The sequence below is a fragment of the Rhea pennata genome, chromosome 1 (assembly GCF_028389875.1).
Source record: "Rhea pennata isolate bPtePen1 chromosome 1, bPtePen1.pri, whole genome shotgun sequence".
NCBI lineage: Eukaryota > Metazoa > Chordata > Aves > Rheiformes > Rheidae > Rhea > Rhea pennata.
In genome coordinates this window covers 147,233,683-147,260,378 of record NC_084663.1, presented here as the reverse complement: position 1 = coordinate 147,260,378, position 26,696 = coordinate 147,233,683, and the positions used below count along the sequence as shown (strand labels likewise).

General features: G+C 42.1%; 1 protein-coding gene across 1 annotated transcript in view; it reads left to right on the top strand.

Moving 5' to 3' along the window:
* Nucleotides 1–26,696, top strand: part of AFF3 (ALF transcription elongation factor 3) — a 274,813-nt gene that overhangs the window by 194,948 nt on the left and 53,169 nt on the right. Inside the window, exon 9 of the mRNA XM_062578442.1 lies at nt 6,372–6,412. Coding sequence (XP_062434426.1) covers nt 6,372–6,412 — 41 coding nt within the window. The remainder of the gene's footprint in view (nt 1–6,371; nt 6,413–26,696) is intronic.

The following is a 26,696-nucleotide window of genomic DNA, read 5'->3' as shown; positions in this document are numbered from 1 at the left end:
CAAGCTGTTGAAAGGCCTGGAGAAATCATGAAACACAGGAAGGTTTTAATAGTTTCGTAAAAGATGTGGCTCTGATGATAACCAACTCCAAAGGGGAAAGAAAAGAGATCCTTTAAAGTCTTACAGCCTGTAAATCTTAAATAAACATTGACTGGACAGTAAAACTCACATTCACACATTCATATTGCAAATTTACAGAGGAACACTAGAGTTGCAGTTTACAAGTGATTTTAAATCCCTCAAAAATTCACATTGAAAAGCAATTCTCAAACAAAACCCTTAGGAACAATGAGAGGTAGCACAATAATGCATTGAGATAAAGCACATTAAGAATTATATCCAATAAATTATCTAAACATGAGCTCCGAGGACAACTCGTGTTGCAACAAGGCACTTACGGGCATTTACAGAGGCCATATCTGTAAGCATAAAGGGGTTTTATTGCCTCTGTTTTGAGCCCTGATGGGAGTGCTATTGCAGTCCTGTGTGCATCTCTGCGCTCTTCAAGGAGAACGCTGAAAACCTGAAGAGGGTTTGAAGAGGGAGAAGGATGCCTAACACATTTGGAAAGCATGCCTCGGAGTGAAAGAAATAAGCACAATGAATTGAATGTGTCTGAAATAGGGCTAACAGCTTACTTGATCACAGTCTATAAACACACCTGCACAGGGAGCAGAGCCATGAGGCTACAACAGAGCTCCAGCAGGCAAAGGTATAACTTCCAGTGCAGGCAGTTGCATCCAGACAAAGTTGGGCTAGAATCAGATTTTAACACTGCAGGTGTGGGAGCACCTATGGGAGTCTTTTTTTTTTAATCACAATCAGAGAATTATCCAAAAGATTTGCTCTAGGTTCATAATAGCTCCCAGATCTGAAGCAGAAAGAAGCACTGGAGAGTCCTTTGGCCTGTTATGGCAAGCAGTCAGGTTGTGCCATTCACAGAACTTCTTCTCGGCTTCAGTAGTTTAGGAATAAGCTGGATTTAAATTACAGGCAAACAAAGCCTTAGGAAGTTAAAACAGAATCAACATGGAAGAAATATGAAAACCAAAACATGAAAGAAAGCAGATGTAAAAACATCTGTTCTGGTGTCCTTCCCAAACAGCAGTATATGGTCATGGTATCTTTCCTTAATCCTGGTTTAGGAGAAGCCAATCTACAGTCCACTAACTGCATTTTGATAGAGGGTGACATTCAGCAATTGGAAAGGCTGTTCATGAGGGAGATTCTCATTTAGAGAATAACTGGCTCACTATGTAGTTCCAAGGCAAAACCTACCACCAGGGAAAGACAAATAACATGCTCTGGAAGCAACTGAATTTAGTCATGCGTGGGTGGTAAATTCTGTGACACCTTACACCTTCACCAAAGAAGCAGTTCATATTCTCACTGTGTGTGCACCTGCACCATCTCACTGAAGTCTCTTACAGTGGAATAAGTCCATACAATTGCTGTAACTGAGCTCTCTCCTGATAATACCCTTAATTCACATGCCAGAAGAAATGGAGAAAAAAAAAATGCCTGAGTCTATCAACCATCAATTTACTGGCTTTTATTTGCCAAAATGTGTCTTGGGTGGAGTTTAGCAAATGCATCCGTATGCAGTCAGCAGTGCCTCCAAGACATTCTCCCAAGCACAGCAGAACATTCTTCCATAGCTCTAATTTGCTTCTTTTCCAAAAATGCCTGCAAGCCTCACAGTTTATGAAACAATTCTGTTCCAATTAGATTAAAAACAAACAAAAAAAATGGAGGATTTCTGGGGACCACTCTTAACACTCCAGTATCTCCAGCTCAATAGCTCTATTCAACCTGTTCTGCTCACTGCTCAGTCCCAATTACAAGGAACTAGCTCACTGCTCAGTCCCAATTACAATGAAAGCATTTAATTTCCTCTTTGATTTCCCTTCAACAACAGATTGCAACTTGTGACACTTCAAGTAATTTTGGTAGCTCATTTAACACACACTGAAACCTGAATATGTGCTGATTATGTTCCCAAGCTCTGGTTCTTTGCAATAAAGGATGGAGAAAGGAGATGAAATCTCTAGAGATTGAGAACCCGAACATGATTACTGCTGGCTGAAAACTTGTTTTGTCTCAGTAGTCCTGGGGTGCAGCTAGAATCTTTCATGAATGATTAATAACCTTAGGCAAATCAATGAAACTTTGTCCTAAATTTATCTATAACCAATTCAGGTGGGGAGTGGGGAAGTCTATCCAGCTGGTATCTTGTAATTTGCAACTCCTGATGTAGTGAAATTGAGTAATTCATCTCATTTACTATGTCTAGTTTCCCAAGTACCTGAGTCACCTAAGTGATTTTTTCTACCTATTTCCTACTCAGCATTAAAGTTAGTATGTGATGGGATGGGCTCCAATACCCTTATTCATATTGAGGAGAACTTTACTCCATGAGTAACTCCATTGATTCCAAGAACTGAAAATTCAGGATTATGCTCATTACTAGTGAACACACCTGAGTGTAGCTCGATCACTTATCAACAGAATATTAAGCATCTCAAAGCACCTGATTTTTCGTGATAAGTCTTGAAGATCTTCAAACTCTGTCAGCAACATCAAACTACAAACTTCTTTCAAAGTTCTATCAGTACAGTTACTCACTTCCAGGAATAAACAAGAATGTGTAACATATTCTCATCTTCTTTCCTGATGGATGATGAATTGAGCTCACTGAAGGTGTTAACAATAAATAGCACATCAAAAGCAAGCTATTAAAAAAAATGTGGTGCAGGCAATATACGATATACTACGTACCACCCTTTTGCTTACATTGCTGGGTATTATCTATGTAACAGGCGTATTAGAGGCATAATAAATCACAGAAAACTGTTTCCATAGTGCAGGGTTTCTCAAACTATGGGTCATGACCCCTTCCTTGGCGATTCATTGAAGGGTTTGAGTGGGGTCACAAAGAACCTGTTAGCAGGAATCAAGGGCAAATACTTCCCTTTAAGTTGAGCAGCCCAGTCTTCTAACAGGGCAGTGACAGAACAGACTGTAATTAGTGGCTGCAAGTATTTATACATGCTAGGGAACTGCTAACTACCTTTAATTACAACAGCTCACTTTCTCCAGGAGAGGGGAGCAATATAGGCTAGAATTAAAATTGCCAGATAGTTGCTAACTGCTTTTCATTGAAGGCAATAGATGTGTTTCTTCAGGGAGAAAGAGTAAACTTAACCACTTGCAACTGGATCTCATTCTCCCATCATTTAGAAATGGGTCACAGTCAGGGGGTCATGCAAATATAAAACCAAAAACGGTTGCATTTGCAAACAGTATGAGAGAGACATCAATAGTTTTATATACAGAATGTGCTACCATCAAGCAAAGAGGTAGTTGCCCCCATGCATTTTGCAGTGCATCCTGGTGAAGAAGGACATTTATTTAAGGACTTTGAAAGAGAACTTAATTGAAAAATAGAATGATCTCACTGAAAAGTACTTGTGCATTTCTCTGCTGCCCTGCCTGTCATGTGGATGAATTTTCTTGCCCAGAAAGGATCACCTTCTCAAAGTGGTCAACATCTGGACATACCAAGATGGAAACTAAAGACTGGTACCTGCGGCTGCAGTCCAATACCACACGGACTGGCACAATTTAGCACTCTAAACAAATTAAGATGAGAGGGCTATCCTGTCTTCTCACCTCATTTCCCTGCAGAGGCCAGCTTTCATCTAGACTGAAAGAGAAAGTATCCAGAGCTTCTCTATCTCTTAAAATTAGGGATGGTAGGGAAATAAAATAGCACCCCACTTCCCACTGTGGGAGCTTTTTAGCATTATCGAAGTCCATGTTCTCTTTCTTCAGGTCTCTGTGAGGTCCATGAGGATAATGGCTATGGACCAGCCCATCTCCTTCCGTGTTTCTAGATACCCCAGCAGCCACACACCTTGCCCCTTGAGATCTCTGCACCTCCCCAGAAAGGTGTGAGAGAGGAGTCAAGAGCAAGTGAACCCCTTGGCAGACATGTTTTCTTCTTACCTGCCAGGCTTTCTGCTGCATGCTGCCCCCAGCATCCCATGGTGGGTCATCTGGTACATCCACCATCCCAGCCCTCTCCTGTGACAGCAGCACACAAGGAAATAGCTTGGAAAAGGGATCCAGGTTATAAATAACATGGCAAAAAGTGGGGGGGGGGGGGGTTTAAAGAAAATATTATCTTTCAGCTGGATCAGTTTTCTAACCTGTTTCATTACACCACCACCTGAGCACAAGAGGCAGCCTGAGCCAAGAGTAGGAAACGTTAAAGGTGACTTAAACTGCACTGCCACATAGTGGCTGCCTGTGAGCAAAAGGCCTGTGCCTGCTGCTGATGGGAGAGAAGGAGAGGCGACTTGATTAGTATCGATTACTTGGCCATGGAAAAGGACACTGATAGTGAGGGGAAGCTCCTGAGCTTTGCAAGCAAAAGCTTAATACAATGCAGAGGTCAGCATTGGAAGCTGGACCACCTCAAACTCAAGAGGGACTTAGCTTCCTACTAGTGAGGGTAATCAAGTGTGGGAGGGGATGGACTTACGCTGACTTGGGTTTTTAAGGAAGAGATTAAGTCATAAGACCCTCTTTAATCTAAAGTTTGGATCTCTTCTGCTTTTGTGCACAAGAAGTCAGATGAAATTATCATAATGATCCTCCTTAGAGGCAAGAGAGGCAAGATGCCATCCTAGAGGAATGGAAAGTAGTTGCTCTCCTTAAAGAGTGTCCTGTATCACATCGACTGGATAACACATAGAGTTGTATCTAAAGACCGTGCAGAAAGAATGACTTACTGGAGACAGTGAAAAATACCACAATCCCCATATTACTTTTGTTGCACTAGAAAGGACATACTCATGCCATGGGCACATTCACACTTAGCTGGAGGGACCTTTCAAATCTATCCTATGGTTTTTTGAGCAGAGCAAAAAGTTGACGCTAAGGACAAAGCCATCCTGCAAGCCACGCCAACCATTGAGGCTGAGGTATAGCCCACATCTCCTGACAATTTGCTCTGTGAGACAGGGCAAACAACTTCTCCCTGAGGATCCCAGGAGGCACAAGTTCTTCCAGGATGTTCCTTCAATAGAAATCCTGCTTCCAAAACCAGATTGAAACCCTTCCCAAAGGATTTTTGCACTCCTGTCAGATCTGTAGAGTTCTGCCCAGAGGATCTTTTCATACCTTTCTGAAAAGCACTCCTCACAGCAACCACAAGGCAGGTTTTATCAATTTTTTTTCCTTGCTACCTGTCAGTAGCATTTTGATTAGCCAGAAAGATTACTTTCATGCTCTCCAGCACAGACAATGGTGCCTACAAGCCACGTGATTTGTATATGGATATGGATATGGACAAGCCCCCTCTCCCCCCGCAGCCTGAGAAGCCAAAGAAAGTGGTCTGAAACACATCCACCTGCAAAGAGAAAAATCACTTGACACTCCCTGCCCCTTGCCTCTCTGCCCCGCTTACCTTTGCATCCCTTACGAGCCAGGGGAGGCACGCTCTGGGCAGGCACTGCTGCAGAGGGCACGCTCTGGGCACATACAAGTAGAATTGAGGCTTTAAAGTAGGTTGTCAACACGTGATGGATTTCATCTTTGCTTAGCAGCTAGTTACTGTGCCGAAGCCACGAATCACACCACTTGAAATGATTCAAGGAGGGAAAGAATAATAATAATAAAGTGGCAAACTGTCTCAGGGATAGGCTTGGGAGTCCTTTTAAACTTGAGAGGCTATGATTTCTATTCCCAGAACTGCTGGTTAACACACGAACAAGCACCACGCTTCCCCATCCCAGCCAAAGAGTTGTACTAGGCAAAAACCGAGGAGCAAACCAGCAACAGGTCAATCCTGTCCTGTGTAGTCTAAAGCTGCCAGCAGATTAACATGGCAGCGCTCACGGAAAGTCCGCAGCAGCCCTGGCAGGCTTTGCTAAATTTATAATTATAGCTACAGGCTTCATCGCAAAAGGAACCAAATATGTGATGTTTGTTTCTGTGGAAGAATGGGAGGAGACTAATGGTAAAGGAGAGGGAGTGGGAGTGCGGAAGCAGGGAGAGGGGAAGGAAGAGAGCTGAGCCCTGCAGAGTTTTCGGAGCCCTGCAGAAAATCATCTAAATAGAGTAGTTCAGACCTCAAATACTGTGCAGTGCTTTGACAATCTTCTGGTTTATGGCATACTTAACAAAGTGTTTTTACATTTACTAGGCTGGAATGTCCATTTTACTATAGACTCTCTGCTACTTTGCTAGTAGTTTAAAATTTGGACACGTGACAAAAATGTGTGTAACGCATTTTTTAAAGTGTTGATTGTGCTCGTAATTTTAAAGTCAGAATATAAAATAAACATCTCTGCCCTTTCTTCCAGCAGGCAGCACAGAGATCTGCTCTCCGCGTTCTATCTGACAGGTACATTTTGTCATTTTTATGAACTATAAATTGCTTTATGAAACGTTGAGCCCTATTTATTGTGGCATATAACTCATAATCGGATTTTGTCCCCAAAGTATCTGTGAACTGGGATGTTAAACATTTTGCATGCTTGGATTTGTCATGCATGTGTAGAGTTTATTACTGCAAAAATCACAGTCTTGTTGTATTTTATACAGAGTATGCAGAATCCCTTGTTGTGATACCAAACGAGAGATAAGAAACTTACTGGAGAAAGCATGAATGATGCAGTAAATTCTGAGCATTAGCGTTTGCTGAGATGTATCTAAGCTCATTTTTCAGCAATAAGTACTTCATTTACTTTGAGATGTTCTCTTTTGACTTTTTCCAAATTCTTTCCCTGGGAATTACTCTTCTTTTGATGAGATTCTGAATACATTTTATGCACAAAAACAATGCATTTTTTCTCCATAAGTTTTGAGGGATCAGTATTTTTGAGGAATTTAATTCATTTTTTACTTCACTGGAATGGCAGCAGTGCTTCAGGCAGACAAGCAAGAGACTGAATCCTTAGACAATATTCAGGTCTTCCTCAGCTCTTTTTCAAGCAAAATTCTATTAACTTCAATGGAAAACTTGCCTGAGCGAGGAATTCAGGATTTGGGCCATCATAAATGTTATAGTTGGGCCACAGGTCTGCACAGGTATTTACCTTAAATGACTTTTATGAAAGAGGATTGATTGAAATATAAGGTAGCTTTCTAAGAGAGTCCTGATTTCTTTTCCAGTTTGGGGATGAGGGGAGGAAGGGGGGAGGAGAGACTGTACATTTTAGTGCCTGTGAAAAAGAACGAGCAGATTTACATTTATCCACAAATGAGGTACTGTGTCATGCCGGCTGACACAGAGTAAATTTCCCCATGCCTTGTTGGCAGCCCCTTCTGCTCCGTCTGGCCCCCAGCCCCCCGCCTCCCTGGGAATAGGCAGTAATTGACTCTCGAAGGCAGCTCAGGCCAGGATTTCTCCAGAGCAGAGCCTGTCACTTAGGCTGAATTATATGTTGTGCATGGATGAATAACATTTCTCTCTGGTCTGAGGCTAAGACCGCCAAAATTATTGTCCTCCTCCCTCTCCACCCTCCCCAACAGTTTACAAACACCGTTTTGTTTAGATTTGTTTTTCTTTTCTCCCTTAAGGAAAAAAATTCCTGAGTGAAATGTGTGGGATACGGGTGAAATCACTGTCTCGGTTGTAGGGCACAAGAGTATCCACTGCAGTTGCAAAGAGAAAGAAGAGTCAGAGGAGCGTTATGCTCCTCTGCCTGGATGTGTGCGCGCTCTCCCAGGCAGCTTTTGCCTTTGGTGGGAACAATACTGTGGCCGGAGAATATGTTTTTTCTCAGCACAGTCCCCGCAGCTAAATGAGGAACATTCCTGCAGACTGCCCCTGGAAGTAATGACCCTAAAACCCTGCATGGCACTTTCTGTCCATCCTAGAAGGAGAAGTAGCAGTGTTGGAAAGATAGGTCCTCCCTCACCAGGCTGTGGTGAGAGCCCAAAATGCACAGAGCTGCCCTTCGCACCTCGGCTTTATTATTTATGATCAGGCTTCTTCTGCTTCACTCTCTCTTCCCCTGAAAGCACTTTTGGAGACTACAGATTTCCCGCCTTCTCTGCAAACATTCGCGGGTGAGGCCACCTTCCCCCCCCCCTCTTTCTGGATGAGGTGCTGAAAACCCTGAGAGCACACCCTGTGGGAGATGCCTCCCTGCCTTCCAAATGCAACCACACTGAGCAAACGGGACGCCAAGGGGCCTTTTAACAGCAGTTTCTCTCTAATCTTGGCTAAAGCATGGATGCATGTGACATTGCCACTCATTACTTGTGCCCCAGGATCAGCTAAGAACTCCTGGTTACACACCAGACACTTCCCAGGGCTCAAAGACTGGATGGTCTCATTTTCCATGAGATAACAGTTTACATAAACCTCTCAGTTATTTCATTTATTGTTTTTTTTTAATATTCTCCAAGTATTCCTGTTTCAGTTTTCACTTTCAGATTCTCTTAAAAAAGATAATTGTTTAGCTAAATAAAAAAAGGGGAGGAAAGGAGAATTTCTAAACCTGTAGCCATTGATTTCTTCAATGTGTTGCGCTCAGACTTGTTTCCAGAGTGACACAGTAACCCCCAGCAGATTTATGTGCAAACACAAAGATTAGTGACCCAGAAGCTTGACTGAAACAGCTTTTCTGCTTCCAGAAGACAGGTTGCTCTGCACATGCACTGACTATTTTGCAGGAGTTCCTGTCAGGAAAGATGCACTGGCCCCATTAGCTTTTCATTCGCTCATGAAAAACCCTCAGTGTTTATACTGCACAGCTTGGCTTTAATTTTATTATGCTCTTCAGTAAAGTGGTTCAACTGTATAGAGCATTCAGTTTCTGGGACTGCGAAGAACATGAACTTCAGTCATACCCCTTAATGGTATCTAGCATACCTCTAGCATATCTTTGACTGTCTGATTCTTATATTCACTGCCTGAATAGCTTTCAGATTAAGAAAAATACCTGTAACTAAAATATTCAGTGTATTCTGTTATTATTTAACAGTAAGTAGTGTGGTTAAGCCAGGTCTTAAACCTGCTCAATCCCACTGAGCTAAATAGATTTTGCTATTGACTCCAACAGTCCCAGAACTCTGACCTTAATGCTGAAGTTAAAAGCCAATTTCTTTTGCAGTCTGTTCCACTAACCCAGAAGCACTCGCTTTATGGATACTTTTGCAATGGAGAATGTCCAGCTGTAAATTACAGCTGTTTGCAATCATACCCAAACACAACACTCATTATTATTCTTCTGTTCTTTTTAGGCTGAAAAGCCCACCATAAGGGAGACCTCACAGTACTTAATCCACACATTAAACTCACTTGCAGCTCATTTTCATGTGCAAGATAAGTTTTTCCATGAAGTAAAGATTTACAGTGTCGTAGGGCACTTTTATTCCTCTAGCTACTTTTATTTCTCTGTGCCATAGTGTGGGCCAGGTGGGTCTGACTAAGAGTTTTGAATGCTTAAGGAAAACCTTACACCACTGCTGAACTTCGTCTTTCATTGTAACAGGGAAAAGATAGCTCATTCAGTGTGCGCTCGGACAGTACTTCCAAGACACGCTTAATTCACTGTTTGGACCTCTTATCCTTTCTGTGTACTCGCACTGGAGGATGCAGACAGACCTTACTAGCTCTGTACAAACCTCAGCGCAAGAGTGTAGGATAGAGAGAGAGCGAGCAAGCACTCAGCTGGCAGAGACTGAGCTCGCTGAGCCTAGAAGCCATATGGCCATGCTGGCAAATCTTCCCACCTCAGCCGTAAGTCCTGTAAAGAGTCCAGCTTATTAGCTTGTGCTCAGCACCTGCTTAATATAAATATGTTTCGTTCAGCCCTGAACTGTTAAGTACAGGCTATGATAAGCTTATTTGATCTGCCACCATGGGCTATTGATAGACCAAGTGTCTCAACACTGATCTCTTTTTTAAAGTGTAGGCAAGCCCCTTGTGTGATGCCTGGTGAGTTACACAGCCTGCCTCAGTTCCTGTCAAGTAGAAGGAATAGTAATTTGTATTTCCATGTAGCTATGGTTTGTTCATCCATATTTGATCATGGTTAGGACATAAAAATGCATGATGTGCCAAGAGTGAGCTGGTTTACTCTAAAGGATGGTTGAAGTCAGGCAAGCTGCACTCAAGTTCCTGAGTAGGGCCAAACGAATCCGGTGTCAGGTACTCAGTCCCAAGAGCTGCGCGGCAGGTCATGAGACACAGGGGTGCCCCAGGGTGGTGTGAAAGCAGAGGTGCTGCAGACCCCGCTCTCCACATGCGCCTACACGTTAGCCCTCAGCTGTGAGGAGCGTGGGGCAGGAAAGGATATTCCAGGACAATCCAGTTCCTTCTGCTGATATTGGAAGCAGCCATGGGATGGGGGATCAATCCAGTGGGATTATAGCATGGCTCTTCTCCTGTGAACTAAGCCATATTGAGACAGACCGTTTGAGGTAGGCGGCCTGGGGAGGGGCTGTCTGTGAAGTATTCAGGCAACAATAGGCGGCAATTTAGACTTTTAATGGATCGCCTAAAGCAGGGAAAGCAGCTGTCCAAGCAGTCTTAAGCCTTTCAGTGCACTGAGCCAAAGGTTTCTTGTTCTCAAGTATCTACTTGAGCTGTGATCAAGTGAAGCAGTTAAACTTGTGATACCCTAAAGTAAGCAAATAGTCCAGTGGCAGCTAGCAGAAACATTCATGTGCTTCATATCACCCACGTATTTATGTTTGTGTTGGACTGAGTTTTCTGATAACATCGACACTGCGAGAGTCCTCCACATGAGAAGCTACGTGGTCAGCTTATCAGTGGAGTGACTCAGCTAGCTGGCCGGCAGGAAAGACTTAGTATGACAGGTCTATGTAATAAGTGACAGCCAAGGGGAAGCCTTGGCTTGTGGCAGTTGATCTGGGTCCCAACAGTAAATGAAGGAACTGAGATCATGAGCTCCACAGGATACAAAGGCTGGCTGGAGAACAAGGTGCACGCGTCGTATTCTTTGCCACAGAAACAAACATTCAGTTCTAGCCGTTATTAGTACATTGATTATACTTCCCAGATTACCTCTGCAAGCAAAAAGAGAGAATACTTCTGACAGGAAATACGGATTTATGGTTTGTTCCCTACATGAAAGCTTGCCCGTTGTTCGGAATCACTGGTGTCCCACAGTCACAGACCTCCCACGTGCTACAGGGTAGCAAAGGCGACTGCTGTTACATCTTATGGCAGAAATGATCTAGAGTTCATGTTTCTCAGCTCTCCTAGTTGCAGAACTTGAAGGAATAAGAATAATGATATGCATTATATGTAGGATACTATTTCCAGACTGCACCTTTCCTGTTGTGCACTAGAGAAAAAGGGCTCTAAAAGAAAAACTTATGGGGAAGGTTTTGAGTGAAAAGGAGTAGATATCACTGGAAAACTGGGACTCTATCTCCCTTCATTTAGCTTGTGAGTGAGATCTGTGGGCACCCATCTGCTACTGGATGTCTTCCCATACCTTGACTACTCCTGCTGTTTGGGTAGAATTGCTCTACAATAGCACCCAGACACATGATTCGGATGTGCTGAGCAGAGCTGTCGGAGGGAATTTTAGCAATTTTGAGCCCTCGCTAGATATGTTTTTACTAACTACTGAGATTCCTGTAGTGTTTAAGAGAAATAATTGTTTCCTAAGCACAAATGTTAAGATGTGGTTTTTTTCCAAGTAAGTGAAAGCAGTTTGCTATCACCACAGCCAAACGTTTTCCACCTCCCTATAGGAAACCCCATGCTTTCTCAAAAGCACCTCAATGATATTTGAGGGGAGACAATAAGTTCTAGCTCAGAGAAACAACTGCATTTTGAAAAATATGCATCTGCTAGAAGAAAGGTCTGACTTGTGAGGTCTGATGCCTTTCCTTTGGCTTACTAGTTCTTTTAAGAGTCAGTGCGTGGATAATTACATAATTAACATGGGAGGAGAAAGAGGCAAGGTGCAGGTTTGCCGTCTTTTGCATATTAGTAAGGAGAAGACAGGTCCCACTGCTGGCTGGCAGCATGAAGAATATGCAAAGTGCTATTGGGAAGAAGAGCGTGTGTGTGTGCAGCATATGAAGTGCCTCAGCATATGATTAACCTCACCGGGTATGTAGTAAATAGTAGATAACTGTGATCAAAAAAGTATTCATGTGATTTATCAAGCTGAGCAACTGTGCATTTTGCAGTGAAGCAGGAGGTCAATCCTGAAATCTAGGGCAAGTAGAGCAATAGGAAATTGCAGGGACTAAGAAGTTAATCATACCGTTGGACTGCTTCCATCTGGTTTTGAAAGACAGAGTCAGTTCAGTGCTAGCGAGGACTCTTCACAGCAACAGATCAGGAATTAATTTTTTCAGCAAATCTTCAGCTATCATTTGCGGTAACACAGGCTTATAAAAATGTAATTTAATTTCATGGGAATAAATCACATAGGACGAAGTGTGAGAGTGTTTTTCTTATGTGTGTATCTGGAGCAAAAAAAGAGTGAGAGCAAGAGAAACAGCAAAAATCCAAAAGGAAACAAACATTAACAATATGAAACCTGGAAGGCGTAATTGGCCATCCGGTTAAATTTTGCAGGTAATTGTCTGAAAAATCAGTTTGCATTTGGGAAACTTCTACACTTTTATGACCCTTGAAGGCATAATTTCTGTAACCTATCTGTTCATCTTCATCAGCATGGGTCAAAGGAGCGCTGACTTAAAGTATTGTTGAATTGATGCTCTGAACACAACTTTCATATATCATGAGTCAGCTATGGGCAGTGAATTTGTTAATGAATTCTGTATTTTCTCTATTATTGATACTGCTTATATCTTACAATGAGACTTGAACATTATGTTCTCCTTGGGCAATGCCAGTCCCCTTAGGCACCGAATATGTTGTAAAACAAAGGGGATTTTAACCTTGATAGCAACACTGGTAGCTGAAACTTGCTTTATTGGAAGCAGTAGGGAGGACAGCCGATAACATTTTGCCTTTCTTTGGGCTGGCTTCAACAGTGGGATGAAAGAATAGAGAGAACTGTATTATGAATGATGTATTGTGCTATTTTTAGTGCTATGCTGCAAAAGTGAAATCTTATAAATACATTTGTATCTATTTCCTGGCAGCCTAAAGGAAAGCTCAGGTTTACACAGCACTAAGCGCAGGAAACAAGAGACCATGCTGTTCCCACAAAGCACCACACTTTCATTACCACCTTGTTTTAAGAAATGCTGAAAATGTGTAACAAGGTAATGGCACCTCAGTCTGGTCCAGTTACATGACGTTAGCATGGGACTTTTGACCTCTTTGTGAATCTTGTTCTAGCTCTAGCTCAGGGAGTCTCCAGAGTAGGCGCAGCAGTGCAAAGGAGACATTTCAGTTCCCTTTCTGGGAGCCAGTTGTCCATGCAGCAGATGGAAGGAGATCCCCCCTTCAAGCTTTAATCACTCAGTAATCAGCCAAGCACAACAGGGTTTTCTGGCATCAGCCCCAAAAACTCCACGGATGACATGCTCACCGTAGTTGGTTTTTCCTGCCTCTTGCAAAAGCAGTTTAGAAATCTGAACTGAACTTCTGCGTTTGCCTTTGTCACTTGTAAGGCTATCTGCCTACTGCCCTCTTTTCTAAAATATGTTAGTTTTAAGAGCATTTTCTCCCTGCTCTTGGTTTTGTTCTGACCCTAGCACCAATGGAGGCAAAAAGGAGACATGAGCCTTGATTTGCCTGGGGGAGAGCAAGCATTTTCTGCAGGAGACCAGTGCCACAAAAGAACTGTGCATGTGCCAAGGGTAGGCAAGGGACTCCGTAGTACAGCATCTTCATGTGGTCCCCAGTGGGGACAGCACACAGTCTGTGCCTCAGGTGGCTCTTTGCTCTTTGCGGGATGAAGAGGACCCTACGCAGAAGGAGCAGAACTATGGCCAGTTTCTTTACAGGCAACAAAAGGTGAGTAGGTACAAAGAAAGAGGCCCCCTGGGCTTTCACCTTGGGGGATTAATGTGCGATTTTTTGAGTCGGGCCTGAGACATGCCTTTAGCGAGATCACAGTGATAAAGTCTGAGATACTTTTCTCCCTTGTGAAGTCTCATCAGGTGTCTCTCTCTTCTTTCTTTCATGACTGTTTTGATTTTGGTGTAGTTTGCAGGAAGAATTTCATCCCTTACCCTCTCTTTAACTTGCAGAAGGGGCAGATTTATTCTGCCACTGAGGAAGGGCTTCACACTATTTGATATTTCTTGCATTTCAGTGAAAGAAAATAAAAATGTGATCTTCAGACTGCCTGAGTTTCCTCCCAAAGAAGAATTGGAACATTTGTGAAATCTAACAGAGCTCGAAGGATGGGAAAGCAGTTTCCCACCTAGCTATTTCACATATGCCTGTGTGAAAGTACAGCAGCAGTCCAGAAGGGTCTTGCAGCTCAGTGTGTTCCACCAAGTTTCATACAAAGGCTTCATCTTGAACAAACATCACAGCTGCTATTTGAAAGGTTGCAGGCATGTTTGGTAGTACCTCTGGAGAAGTCCTTGGCTAAGAAAGCCTTGGGAAAAAAACAAATCGGGACTTTCTGAAAAAAAAAAAATCAGATTCATGGGACTATTTTTGTTTGTCTGCTCTTATTCCTTTAACAATTCTGCCATTTTCCTACCTTATCAAAAAGAATCACTGCCTACTGGGTGACACATAATAGTAATCTCCTGGCTGTCTGAGATCTTTGACCAAGAAAATGTCACCTAAGCCTCTTCAGGACCACCATCCATACTTGTAGGCAAGTTCTTATTGAAAAGTCTGTGAAGGAGACACACTTCCACAGACCAGTTACAAACCCCCATGGGTCTTATTCCCAGAATCCCAGAGATTCTATTGCTGCAAAAGTCTCTTCCCATCCAAGTAATTGTTTCTTTCATTCTTTTCTATAAAACAAAAAAAATCTTTATTTCTGGGCACTGCATTGAAATCTAGATACTGATGCAAAGCCACGATTCAGAGATGTTCTGTGCCCAGAAGAGCTTCCAAAGTAGGGACTTGACCTTGCATTCCTGCTATACCCAGAAGCCAAATTCAAATTGCTGGAAGTTTTGGGTGAGTGAGGAATGTTGTATTGAGCTTTAGGGCTTGGGCTAGTTAAAGAAGGAAGACTTTTTCCAGGCATGTGAAAAGTCTTTCATGCAGACATCAGGAGAAGGAGGTATGCTTATGTACTTTTCAGCCAACGTTGACAAATTGGCTTTGCATGCAAACCTTTTGGTTTACCCAAGGAGTTAGTTTGTGGCAGCCGGGAGCATTTTTCATGGTAAATGTGAAAAGTAAATAGAAAAATGACAAGTTTCTGGTTTAGTTTGATGGGAGGGGATTTTTTCCATAAAACTGAATCTTAAATCATGTAATTGTTTTTAATGTTTTGAGCCTCACGGAGCAGTAATTCTCTCTGGCTCATTGATGGCTCTGATCAGTGTACACTAGCAATGATTCTTACTTTACACTAATTCTATCCTTTGAACTCTTTTTAAACTTCACTGACCAGATTTTCAATGATATAAATTGTAATAGCTCCTCTGATTTCAATGGTGTTATCTCAGTTATTTCAGTGGCATTTCTGCCTACTGAGGATTTGACCTCAGGGCTTTGGAAGTATTTCCAGTTTTTAAAAAGCACAGTGCTGCCTGTGTGTGCTTCCAAAGGTTGCACAAGTGAATTCTTTGCAGGAACGCACTGTGTGTGTGGTTTGGACATCAGGACCCAGTTCCAGTTGAACTCAGCACATCTGTCAGCTCCCCCAACACCCTCCTCAGCAGCCTCGTGAGTAGGGCTGCAGGGAAGGCATCCAGGCTCCTGAACTGCAGCTCTTCTGGTGGAAGCCGAGACCCCCAAAAAGTCAAATGTCTAAAATTCCCAACTTGCAAGGCTTTTAGCTCAGCCGTCATTTCTAGGGGGTCTGCCTGGTGACATTTTCCCTACAAATCATCAGAACAAAGACTTTCTCCTTTATTTTTTATTATCATTACTTTCTTCCAGGCTGTGTTTCATGGGGAAATTCAGAACTGGAGGGCTTTGTTCCAAACTGGAATGGCATGAAATTTCAAAATCATCCTCAAAAACGGAAGGCCTTCCTTCTCTCAAGATCTCTATTTATAGCAGGCTGCCCTTTTTGCAGTCAGAGAGGGGACAGATCATATTATAATTGTGTGCTCTCATGTGTTTTTAACTTAGATGTAAAATTAGGTCTGGCTTGAAACTGGGTGTAGACAGTCTAAGTCCAAGAATTCTATTTTTATAACCTGAAAATGATATAATTTTGAAAGGCATAAATAAATAAAAAATGCTTAATTAAATTAGATGTTTTTTGATAGGGTATGATTTAAATTAGATACATGCTACTTTTCATATAGTCTGCAATCTTCTGGCATTTTAATAAAAAAAGAAAATTATGTATTTTAAAAAGGAAAATTAGTTATTTTAAAGGTAGGTGTTTTATATCTAATGAAATTTACTTTTCATACCAGTGTAGTCTGCGTATTAGATTGCTCTAAAGGTTTTAAAGGCCTTTTTCACTCTTGACTCAAGCACATAACTTTTCTTCATGCTTGTGGGAATCTCTCTCATACACACAGAAGAGAATAGGCCCTTCTCCGTGAAAATATAGCAGCCAAGCAATTCACAATTGCACTTGCTTATTGTTTACTGGCACAACCAAGCATGACTGCTCCAAATGAACAAACAGTTCATCAAATAAGGAAAAAGGAAAAGGAAAAGAAAAAAAAAAAAAAGGAGGAGCGGAGTGGGTGTCAGCGAGCCCGGAGGGCAAGGCCACCCCGCGGGGCCGGCGGGCCGGTTCTGCGGGAGCGTCGAGGCTGCACCGCTGGGCTCCCCGGCATAACCAGCCCTCTTCCACGCTGTTGATCCCCTCCGATCCTTATTTCTTGCAGCCGCTTCTTTTCAGGTCATGCTGTTCCCTTTTTCTAAAACTTAATAAGCTTGATACTGACCATGTGGAGTTAGAGAGGGTTTGTAAATATTTGTATCTTCGGTATTATTCCTTTGATAGGAGACACTAGGACAATATTTCCCACATTAAAAGGGCTCTTGGGGAGGGCTTAGGAACTCTGGCCAGGCGAAAATAGTTGCCTGAAGGAAGAGGAAAAACCTTGGAGAATTACCAGACTCTTTTTTTTTAAATTTGGAGACAAATGGACTTTTCAAACTTTGCCCTGAAAAGAGATCTGGTCATGACCTACTATAAATCTCATATGGCCATTTAAGTCCTCACAGAGCTCTGGTTAAACAGCATTGCACCAGACAAAACCTCCAGGGCATGAGGACATGGCTGCGGTTTTTCCCTTTCAAGCTTGTATATTGTCCTTATAACATATTGCCAATGTTCACAGGACCAAATGAGACTGTGGCCTTTCTTTAATGTACTCGGCGCTCTTGTGCTGGGAGCCTGTGAGGTCAACAGGAAAACATGGAATGAAATCGCCGCTGAGTGTCGGTCTTTCCCAGGCTTCCTGGCAATTTCCAACTTCTCACTCCATTGTTTTCCCTTAATAAGACAGAGTTTGTGCTCTGCACAAAAAAAAAAAAAAAAAGAAAAAGAAAAGAAAAAAAAGAAAAAAAAGAAAAAAAAGAAAAAAAAAGAAATAGCTAAAAGAGCTAAGACTCAGAAAATGAGCAAATGTGTAAAAAACTGACAGGTTCCCAGTGTGCCGAAACTGATAACAAGCATGCTCATTTTCCCAGCTTGAAACGTTTCGGTGCAAACCCCTCCCAGCCCTTGCAGGATGAGGTGCAGCCGACAGAAAAGAAGTGACACTGGGCTCCCTGTGTGGAGGCTGTAGCCCACGTTCTTGAAATAGAGATGTTGACAGGTACGGCTCGCGGAAGAACCGAATCTGAGGCTCTTCCAGCAGCTGGATCCCACTCCACATTCCTCGTCCCCGGGCCGCAGGACAGATTCGTGGCATAGCATTTCAGCTGAAGAGGAAAATGATTGCAAAGTCACTTGTGCAAGCCCAGGGAAGAGCAGCAAATCCTAAACACCCTCTGAGTCTGTCACTCCTGAACCAATGCATAGATGTACTGTGACCTCTAGTTCAACTTTTCTTTTTATGCCATTGTCTGAATTAACATGTTATCTGGTTGTCAGCTGCCGCTGAATTTTAACTTCAGACTGCTGATATTTACCAAGTATTGTGTGAAAAAGTATGTATTTTCCTAAATAATTTTAGGGGTTTTAGTGCTAGTGAAAAGTGTCAGTTTGACACCTGATTATCCAAGAATATCCCAGTTGTGAGGCAAGAGTAACTTCCCTCCTCCCGGAGCCTTGCACTATGTACTGTTCCCAAGCACATTTTTCATCCATGCAAACAAAAAGCAGTGTTTAAGCAGATAAGTGCCTTAGCATTTGATGTGGTTAGCTAATCAGAGCCAACACTACATTATTTTCCAAGAAATGTATTTTGTTCTTCCGTTTGGACAAAATGTAGCCATTTATTAGCATGACCAGAGCCATGACAAAGTTATGTCCTTGAGCCACTCTTCACTGCTGGTCTCCTCTGCCTGCGTAAGATCTCCCAGGCTATTGCCCTATCCAAATTGTTAGGGTTGTTCATGTGGCCAAAAGTCTGGTATGACTGTGGAGCAGCAGTAAATTGGGGATCTGGTTTGTAATTGTTTCTACATTAGTAATGTACCACATTAGCTTTTAAATACATTACAGCAAAGTCTATGAATACTCTTTCTGGCTAACTGAAGAAAATTTTAGCAAATGAATTCGCCCTGCTCCCCATGGAGAAGGCATGCTCCAGTATCACAATGCCCTCATTGCGTTGAGCTCCATGGGGCTATCAGACACCCACGTTCAGTTCTTGAATTGGGAGGTTATCTTGAAAGGACAAGTAACTGCAAAACCCATAGCTGCATGGACCCACGAGTCACTTTTCCACTTCATTCTGCAAGGATGAAGAAGTGGTGAAATATGTGGTTAGTCTCACCAGTATAAAAAGAGAAAGCGGGAGGGGGGAGGTAAAATCTGAAAGAGCAGAAGAAAAGATGAGCCTCTTAAGCTAAGAAATTCTCAGCTACTTTTTATTAAGGCCATAGTGTGCCTGAAAGAATGGATTTTATGATGCTGTTTTCAGATTGTGATAGCTTGTAGTGTGATTGAATCAAAGCTTAGCTTGTGTGAACATTTAAGACACTCAAATGCGCTCTCTGCGCCTGTGCTGAAAAATAATTACCCGCCCCCCAGAAGTCACACTTTTTTCTTTTTCTTTTCTTTTTGTTTTTTTGTTTTTTTTTTTTTTTTAAGAGACGTAGCACCCAGCTCACATGGCAACTACTACTCTAAAATTAACCACATATATTTCCAAAGCTGAGATGTAAACAGGGTTTGCTAAGTTAGGAAGTGATCGCCTTAGGTTTGTCTTGCGCCTGGTAAAGAGCTCGTTAAAGGCAATACTGTGACCTTGAGCATTTTTTAAGTTAGTTGCTAAATACGACAGCACTCTAATAGCTTTGTTTTAATCTTGCTACTATCTTGTAGGGGGTAGAGTTATTTATTTGGCTGCAGAGCCACATGGCTGGAAAGTATCTTATTTAAGTTACATACATCTTTGGTTGAAGTGATTCATGTTATAATTGGACAAAATTGAACAAGCCTGGTATACTAAAACTAAGCAAACGAATGAAAAACCTGTAACCATATTAGAAAGGCAACAAGCTAATTGAGGGGCAGGTTTAGCTCAGTTGGTCAGAGCGTGGTGCTGCTAATGCCAATGTCACGAGTTCAATCCCCATATGGGCTATGCTGAGGGTTGGACTAGATGATCTTCAGAGGTCCCGTCCAACCTTACCATTCTATGATCTATGATTTACCTAATTAACAGCGGACAATCAAATGGCCATCAAATTGGGGTCACAGTCAAGACCTGAACCAATGAATCAGAGCTTTGAGTTATCAAATAAACACATTAAAGGCAGAAAGAACTACTCCCAGTCAGTTTTGCATTAGGAAAAGCTGAAGAGAAGGCAGCTCATGTTTAGACTAAGCTCCCAACGCATGTTCCCATCAGCACAGTGCATTGACTTGGACAGTCAAGGACTATATTCTTCAATGCTTGCCAGCAGCATGTGGAGGATTGTTGCTGTTATGATACAGCTTAGAGAAGTACATCCATCAGAGTGAACTCATTGGCAATGCACACTTTAGCCTTTCCTTCTTACATCACACAGTTCTTATGTATGATTAGTCTTTCACTGTTGTCTTCTCCTGGTCATCAAACTTGAATCAGGTCACTCCAAAAATCATATGCAGTTGCAGCTTTTAAATTATTGATACAACGTTTATGAAAATGAGTTTTGAAGAATTATTAGTCAGGAACTATGAATAACATTTGAGATAATTCACTAGCAGAAAATGGCAGATTTAAGAGTCTGACATTTGCTGCTAGGAAACAATTAGTATAGATCTTTTCCCCCTTTTCTGGGCAACACCTGCACATTGATGCACATGTGAAATAAGGAGGAGTCCTTCAAAAGGGTTCAGACTTCAGCTTTGTTCCTAAGGCTTTCTAATTTGTATGTTTGCTGGTTGCAAGACCACACAGCAGAAGCATGGACAGACATGACTGAGCTTAAAATTGGCCTCCCCTGCGCAGTTACTCACTTGGGGTGTTGGATGTAGTTGGAGAGGCTCCCTTCGTGAAGAGTGTCTCAGCCAGTGACCTGGGTGGGGCTCTTCAGTCTGGTTCTCCACAGGCTTTCAGGGGAGCCAAGGCAGAGGAGCCCAGCTGAGAAGCCTGCCTTGCCCCAGGGTCTCAGGGGACAGCACTAGCTGGAGAAGTTAGGACTGTTCTCATAGCACCTTACTTTTTCATGCTTACTTCTCCTCTTAGATGGAGCCCAGTTTTGTGGCTGTGACCAGTATGACCTAGGATCTGATCTGTGGATCACTGCTGAATATAACTACAGCCTTGCAGAGCTCCTGATAGGAACTATGGGCTGAGGTGTTGCACGCTCATGTCCTGCACTGTCCCTGCGCCAGACACTCTTGCCAGCCTTCTCATGCAGGGAAAGTACTTAAATCCCATGTTCAGCAGGAGTCCTGTCCTCAGGGCAGCTAATAACCTCATCAGCACTTACTCTCTCCATGCCTTCCCTAGTAATAGTCTCTTCTTTACCCTAACTTAGGGAGCTAATATGAATCCATTCACAGCTTGCACTAATGACTCTTAATCTAAAACTACAGATGGCCTCTGTGATTTTTATCAGATGAATTTATCAATAATTAAGCAAAGTTTTCACAGGTCTACTTCAAATCAAAGCCAATGTATCTCACAGCCTTTAGCCTTGTGTCACACTTTCCATTGTATTTCATCCTATAAAATTGGTTATGGCAACCTGAATAATTAGTTGCTGTGTTTGTACAGCATCAGCTCTATGCTTACTTCCAGTTAGTTATGCTGCTTTTCATCTTATCTAGAATCACACTGTCTTACCCTGGAGAGCACAGAATAAGTTTGCAAATTTTTTGTCCATGAGATCATCCAAGTAATTTGTAACTGCAGGCACTGTCTGTCTAACTTTATTTCCCTATGTTAAATAATTGTAATATTGTTTCTTTAAAACCCATGACAACAAAAGTCAAAACAATCTTAAATAATCCACAGACATATGGAATTGTTTTGAGAAAGAAAGTAAATTGCTGAGACTCCTCAAAAATGGAAATCGACCACGGAAACCCCAGCAGTCTCTTTGACAGTCTGCTCTAAAACGTTTCACTTGCTTTGATGTTATTTGTAATTTATGCTCCTTTGAGGCTTTTAGATGAAGGAAATCATCTATTTTAATAATGTGAAACCCTCTTCTGGCCACCCGAGATGGGAATTCCTGCTCTGTTTCCTGTGCCTCGCTGACAGGGCCAAAGGGGGAAGGAGGGTTTAAAAATCATATGGCTACTAGTGATTTGTTGCATGGCTTCACCTACCATTAAGAAATGTCCATTCAGATGCTACTGTCTCTCATTCATGAGGTTGCATGTTTAGTGAAGCCATCTTTTCAAGCTCCCTCTGCATAGTAGTGTTATTTCACTGGATTAGTAATTCATAAGGATAGGTTATGTAGTTATGACTATAGTACAAAAGCAATTATTGAAATAGTCTCTCTAATTCAAAATTATTTTAATTACTAGTGATACCTATCCTTTTTTTTCCCCTCATTTCTGTGCCAAGTCTCTTCATGATTCTAAAATTGCCACCGGGCTATCACCTTTGGTAATTGCAGTTCTCTGAGCTGAGTGAACAAAGGAAAAATTAAACTGGAGTGTCTGAGGCAGGCAGAATAGGAAATATGTGTTCCTACAGGAAAGCTACTCTCCTCCTAATTACCCTGCAATTGCCAGGTTCAAAATCTAATTTATGAGTAGCATAGATAGAATGGCCACATTAGTCCATTATTTCATGACAATCTTTTCTACTCTTGCTTTCAGAAAGGGAGGATTTTGCAGCTCTCAGTGCATTGACATTGTCAGCAGCTGCTCTGGGCAGTGATGCTAGACTGCTATACTTGAGAGTCTCCAAAAAAATGTAAAATAGTCTCTTAAAAGCAAGGGTTTGTAGAAGGAGAGAGGTACTGTAGAGTGCAATTAAACGGATAAAGCATGACTGTATGGGCTGCCTCAAACATTGCTGACCACCTTCAGAAACAGTAAAATACACCAAATGGAGCAAATGAATTTCATAACACTCCCAGAGTCCCTTTTACTCTAGGAAGCATAAGTAGCCTACTAAATATGGAGCAGTGGGTAAAGCTGCCAAAGTGCAATGTGCAGCTGGCACGTGGTTTCACCAAACAATACAACTGCTGCCTGAAGCCAAGCCTGCACTTCAGTCAAGTTGGGGCAATGACGTTACATATCCACCTCAATGAGCTTTAAAAAAAACGGGGAGAGACATGGCCAGCTGGAGCTCACCAACAATTTGCTGCCCATATATTTCATACCCCATGCTGAGCTTTGTGTTGCCAAAGCACCAGAGTTTGTGATACCTGAGCTAGTCCCACAGATTTGCAGAAATGAGGCTGGAAGGGACCTCTTGAGGTCATCTCATCCAACCCCTTGCTTAAAGTAGGATCAGCTAAAGTAGATTACCCAGGGCTGTGACCAATCAGGTTTTGAATATCTCCAAGGACAGAGACTCCAAAACTTCTCTGGACAACCTGTTCCAGTGTTCAACCACTCTCACAATAAAAAAGATTTTTCTTATGTATAAATGGAATTTCCTGTATTTCAGTTTGTGCCCATCACCACTTTCCTGTCACTAGGCACCACTGCAACTAGTCTGGCTCCATCTTCTTTACTCCCATCAATCAAGTGTTTACACATATTGATCAGATTCCCCCTGAGCCTTCTCTGCGCCAGGCTGAACAGTCCCAGCTCTCCCAGCCTTTCCTCATGAGGTTGTACCTATGAGAGGTGCTCCAGTACCTTAATCTCTTTGTGGCCCTTTGCTGGATCTGCTCTAACTGGAGAGGCCAGAACTAGGCAACAATACTCCAGATGTGACCTGACCAGGGCTGAACAAATGGGAACAACCACCTCGCTAAAGCTACAGGCTACAGGGTGCCCTGCAGCCCAGGATACCATTGGCCTACACAAAGCCCATCAACAGTTTTCCCTGTTGCAATCTAAGACCATCAGAAAGTGTTTCCTCCTTCTCTGAGAAAACACTGAGGTTGTATTATTTGGGAGCTTCACTCTTAGAGTATTACCTTTCGGTGTCATGCACAAAATGCAAACAGAAAGCTCTCAGGAATCTGAGATTCCTGCTTTGTTTCATTCTTTTGAAGGTTTTTTATTATTATTATTTTCCCCTGAGGAATTAGCACTTTAAATGACTTCTACAATCAGTAAAATTTGTCTGAAGACCTGCTGGGGTCTTCAAGCTAGTTATCAACAGAGTCATCTAGCCCTTTCCCCTAGTGTCTAAGCTAATGGCAAAGACCCAGCACCTGATCTTTCTTTCCAAACTGTGGCTTGTCTAGCAGGGGTTAGAGTCGTGGAGAGATGGTAAAAAATCCCAAAGAGTTACTACCTTCTTGCTGTAGCAACTACAGAAAACCATATTCTCCTGGAAACCTATCTGTCTCTATCATCTTCTCTGCAAAGCGCCTGTGCCAAATCTTCCACTGGCCCCCTTTCCCGGCTGCAGACAAGTGTCCTGGTGCACACAGTTTTAAAGAAATACTGAATGTATATCCTCACAGCTGGGCACTCAGCTCCTAGCTGCAACACATGTTGACTTGCACACCTTTAACTGTCTCCCTGCTGGATCATGCTGCTAAAAGAAATTCCATGCCCACCATTTCATGCAGCACATCCTAGAGCATGCAAGACCTCAGTTAGGCGGGGGACAGAGAAGTCTGCTCAAGACACCGTAATACAAACACCAGAGAGCCAAAAGGGGCCCATTAGCCTGCAGGGAAAGAGGGGAGGAGGACAACAGCAGCTTGTGGGCACAGGGAGGGAGAAGCAGCACTGATAAGCAATATTTCCACTTGTTCTCGAGCCCTTTGCCCTCTATCATGTATGTATTTCCTTTCTGCCTCCCTGGGAGAGGCTGGGAGAACAAAAGCCACATTGAAGAATAGGCAAAGACATCTATGCATGCCTTAGTGATATTGTAATATAAGAAATCTAAAAAAGATGCATGGTAGTTAAAGAACAGCAAAACATATGAGATATGGACTGAAAGATATATTGGGCGATATAGGAATAACTACATTGGAACGCAGCATGGTGTAAGACTGATTTTTTTTTATTAAAATGTCATACAGTTCTAGTGTTTTTCCTGCTAGTTGGTAGCACATTTTGTAGGAATAAAGGATTGATAACATCCTGGAGGAGAGTGCAGCTGGGGAGCCACTGAGTCCAGACACATCAGTACTGCATTCTAGATTAATAAAGCAAATAAAATTATATTTGCTTTGTAATTTATTTCTGCCTCCCCTAGTCATCCATATGTGCATAAACAAGCTTCAACTTTGCTTTCTATGGATGACATCTAACAAAAGGATTCAATTCACATCTAATTTTTCCTTTGAAATATAAAGGCAATTTGCATAATTGTTTCTTAACATAGATTTAGTATATTTGTGATTATCATACTTAGTCATTGTTAATCACTGTTATTTATCATGGGCCACCTTTAAACACTATGATTGAGGAAGGCACAGCAAAAGGTTATTAGTAGGAGCTACTCTGCTTAAAATGTTGCATCAGGCATCTGCACACTGTGATGCAGAGTGGGTCAGATCCTGATACCCTCACTAAGCAGAACATTCCTGCACTTTATGAGCACTTCTGAGTACTCTAGCCCAAGCTGTAAAGTGAGGGGCTAGTAAGCCAGAACATGGGGTCACAAATCTGAGCCCGGTCAGTCTGGGAGAAGATTTTTTCCCAGTGGCTCAGAACACTGAAAACCTAATGCTACACTACAGGCAAATATTCAAGAGCTGAAAATTTGTTTTAAATATCCTTTATTTTGAACTATTATGTAGATAATAGGTAAACAGAATATCTTAGACAAATCTTTCTAAAAGCATATTAAAATAGTTTTGCATGTTGCTAGAAAACAGGCTGTACTTACATCAGAATGGAGAATAGAAGAACCTCTTACAAGTATTCAAATAATCTCAAACTAATTAGCTTTTAACATCCTCTCTGCTACAATTCTGGGCTTTATTAGCTGTTCTGCTTGCCACTCCTGAGCCTGCCTAATGTCTTCTGTAGAACAGCTATGTACTTTTCCAGGCATTTGTCATTTCTTGAAGCGTATAAAAGAGAGCACTTGGATTCAACTAACAGACTATCTAAATGCTGCTCTGCATAGAAAGTGATATATACTGACAAGCAGTAGAAGTTAGATTTTCTTTATAAGGTTCTTTATGGTGAGCAAACCCACTTAAAACAAGCTCCTTCTCAAGACAGCATATTGATTAGAGCTTACGGGCCAAAAAGACCTTTGGGAGGCAACAGAATATGGCTTGAGTCAAAGAGTAACACTGAAGCTGGCAGCAGCAACATTAAGAGTCAGTAAAACCTGAGAGAGTTTGTCTCACGTTGAAATTTATTGCACCCATTTGGACAGCCATTATAGTAGTGAGTAATTTTATCTGCACAAGTTCATCTGTATTTGGACTTTCAGAGCTTAGTGAGGTATCTTGCAACACAGAACCATATCCAAGGCCTTGTTGAATCAGGAAGAAGACTGTCATGCTGAAGGGGGGTGCAGTTGTGTCTGAAAATTATAAAAAGCCAACTGTTTATGTGGGCAGCCATGGCATGAGTTAACAGTATCTTTAAAATAAGTTGATGAGAGGCCAGGGAGGGAAAGGAACTTCCTGGACTGTAGTGCAGTGGTCGTCTTCTGTGGCTTGATGAAACTGTCACCCAAAAGCAAAAGTTGCCTTTTCCTTGGATAGAAGTACATCTGTACTCATACTTTAGGAAATAAATGAGAAAAGCAAGACAATATCCTTGTAAATTTCCAGAGAAATGGTATAAATTTCTCCTGATGAGACATCTGGAAGATGGTAGAAATACAGTTAATGTCACTCTACATATTCCAGTAAACATTTTGCACTGCTCCTTGCTATGACTAATCTGAGATCTATCTATTTTATACCCTCTTCTGCCCATTTTCCTCTTCAT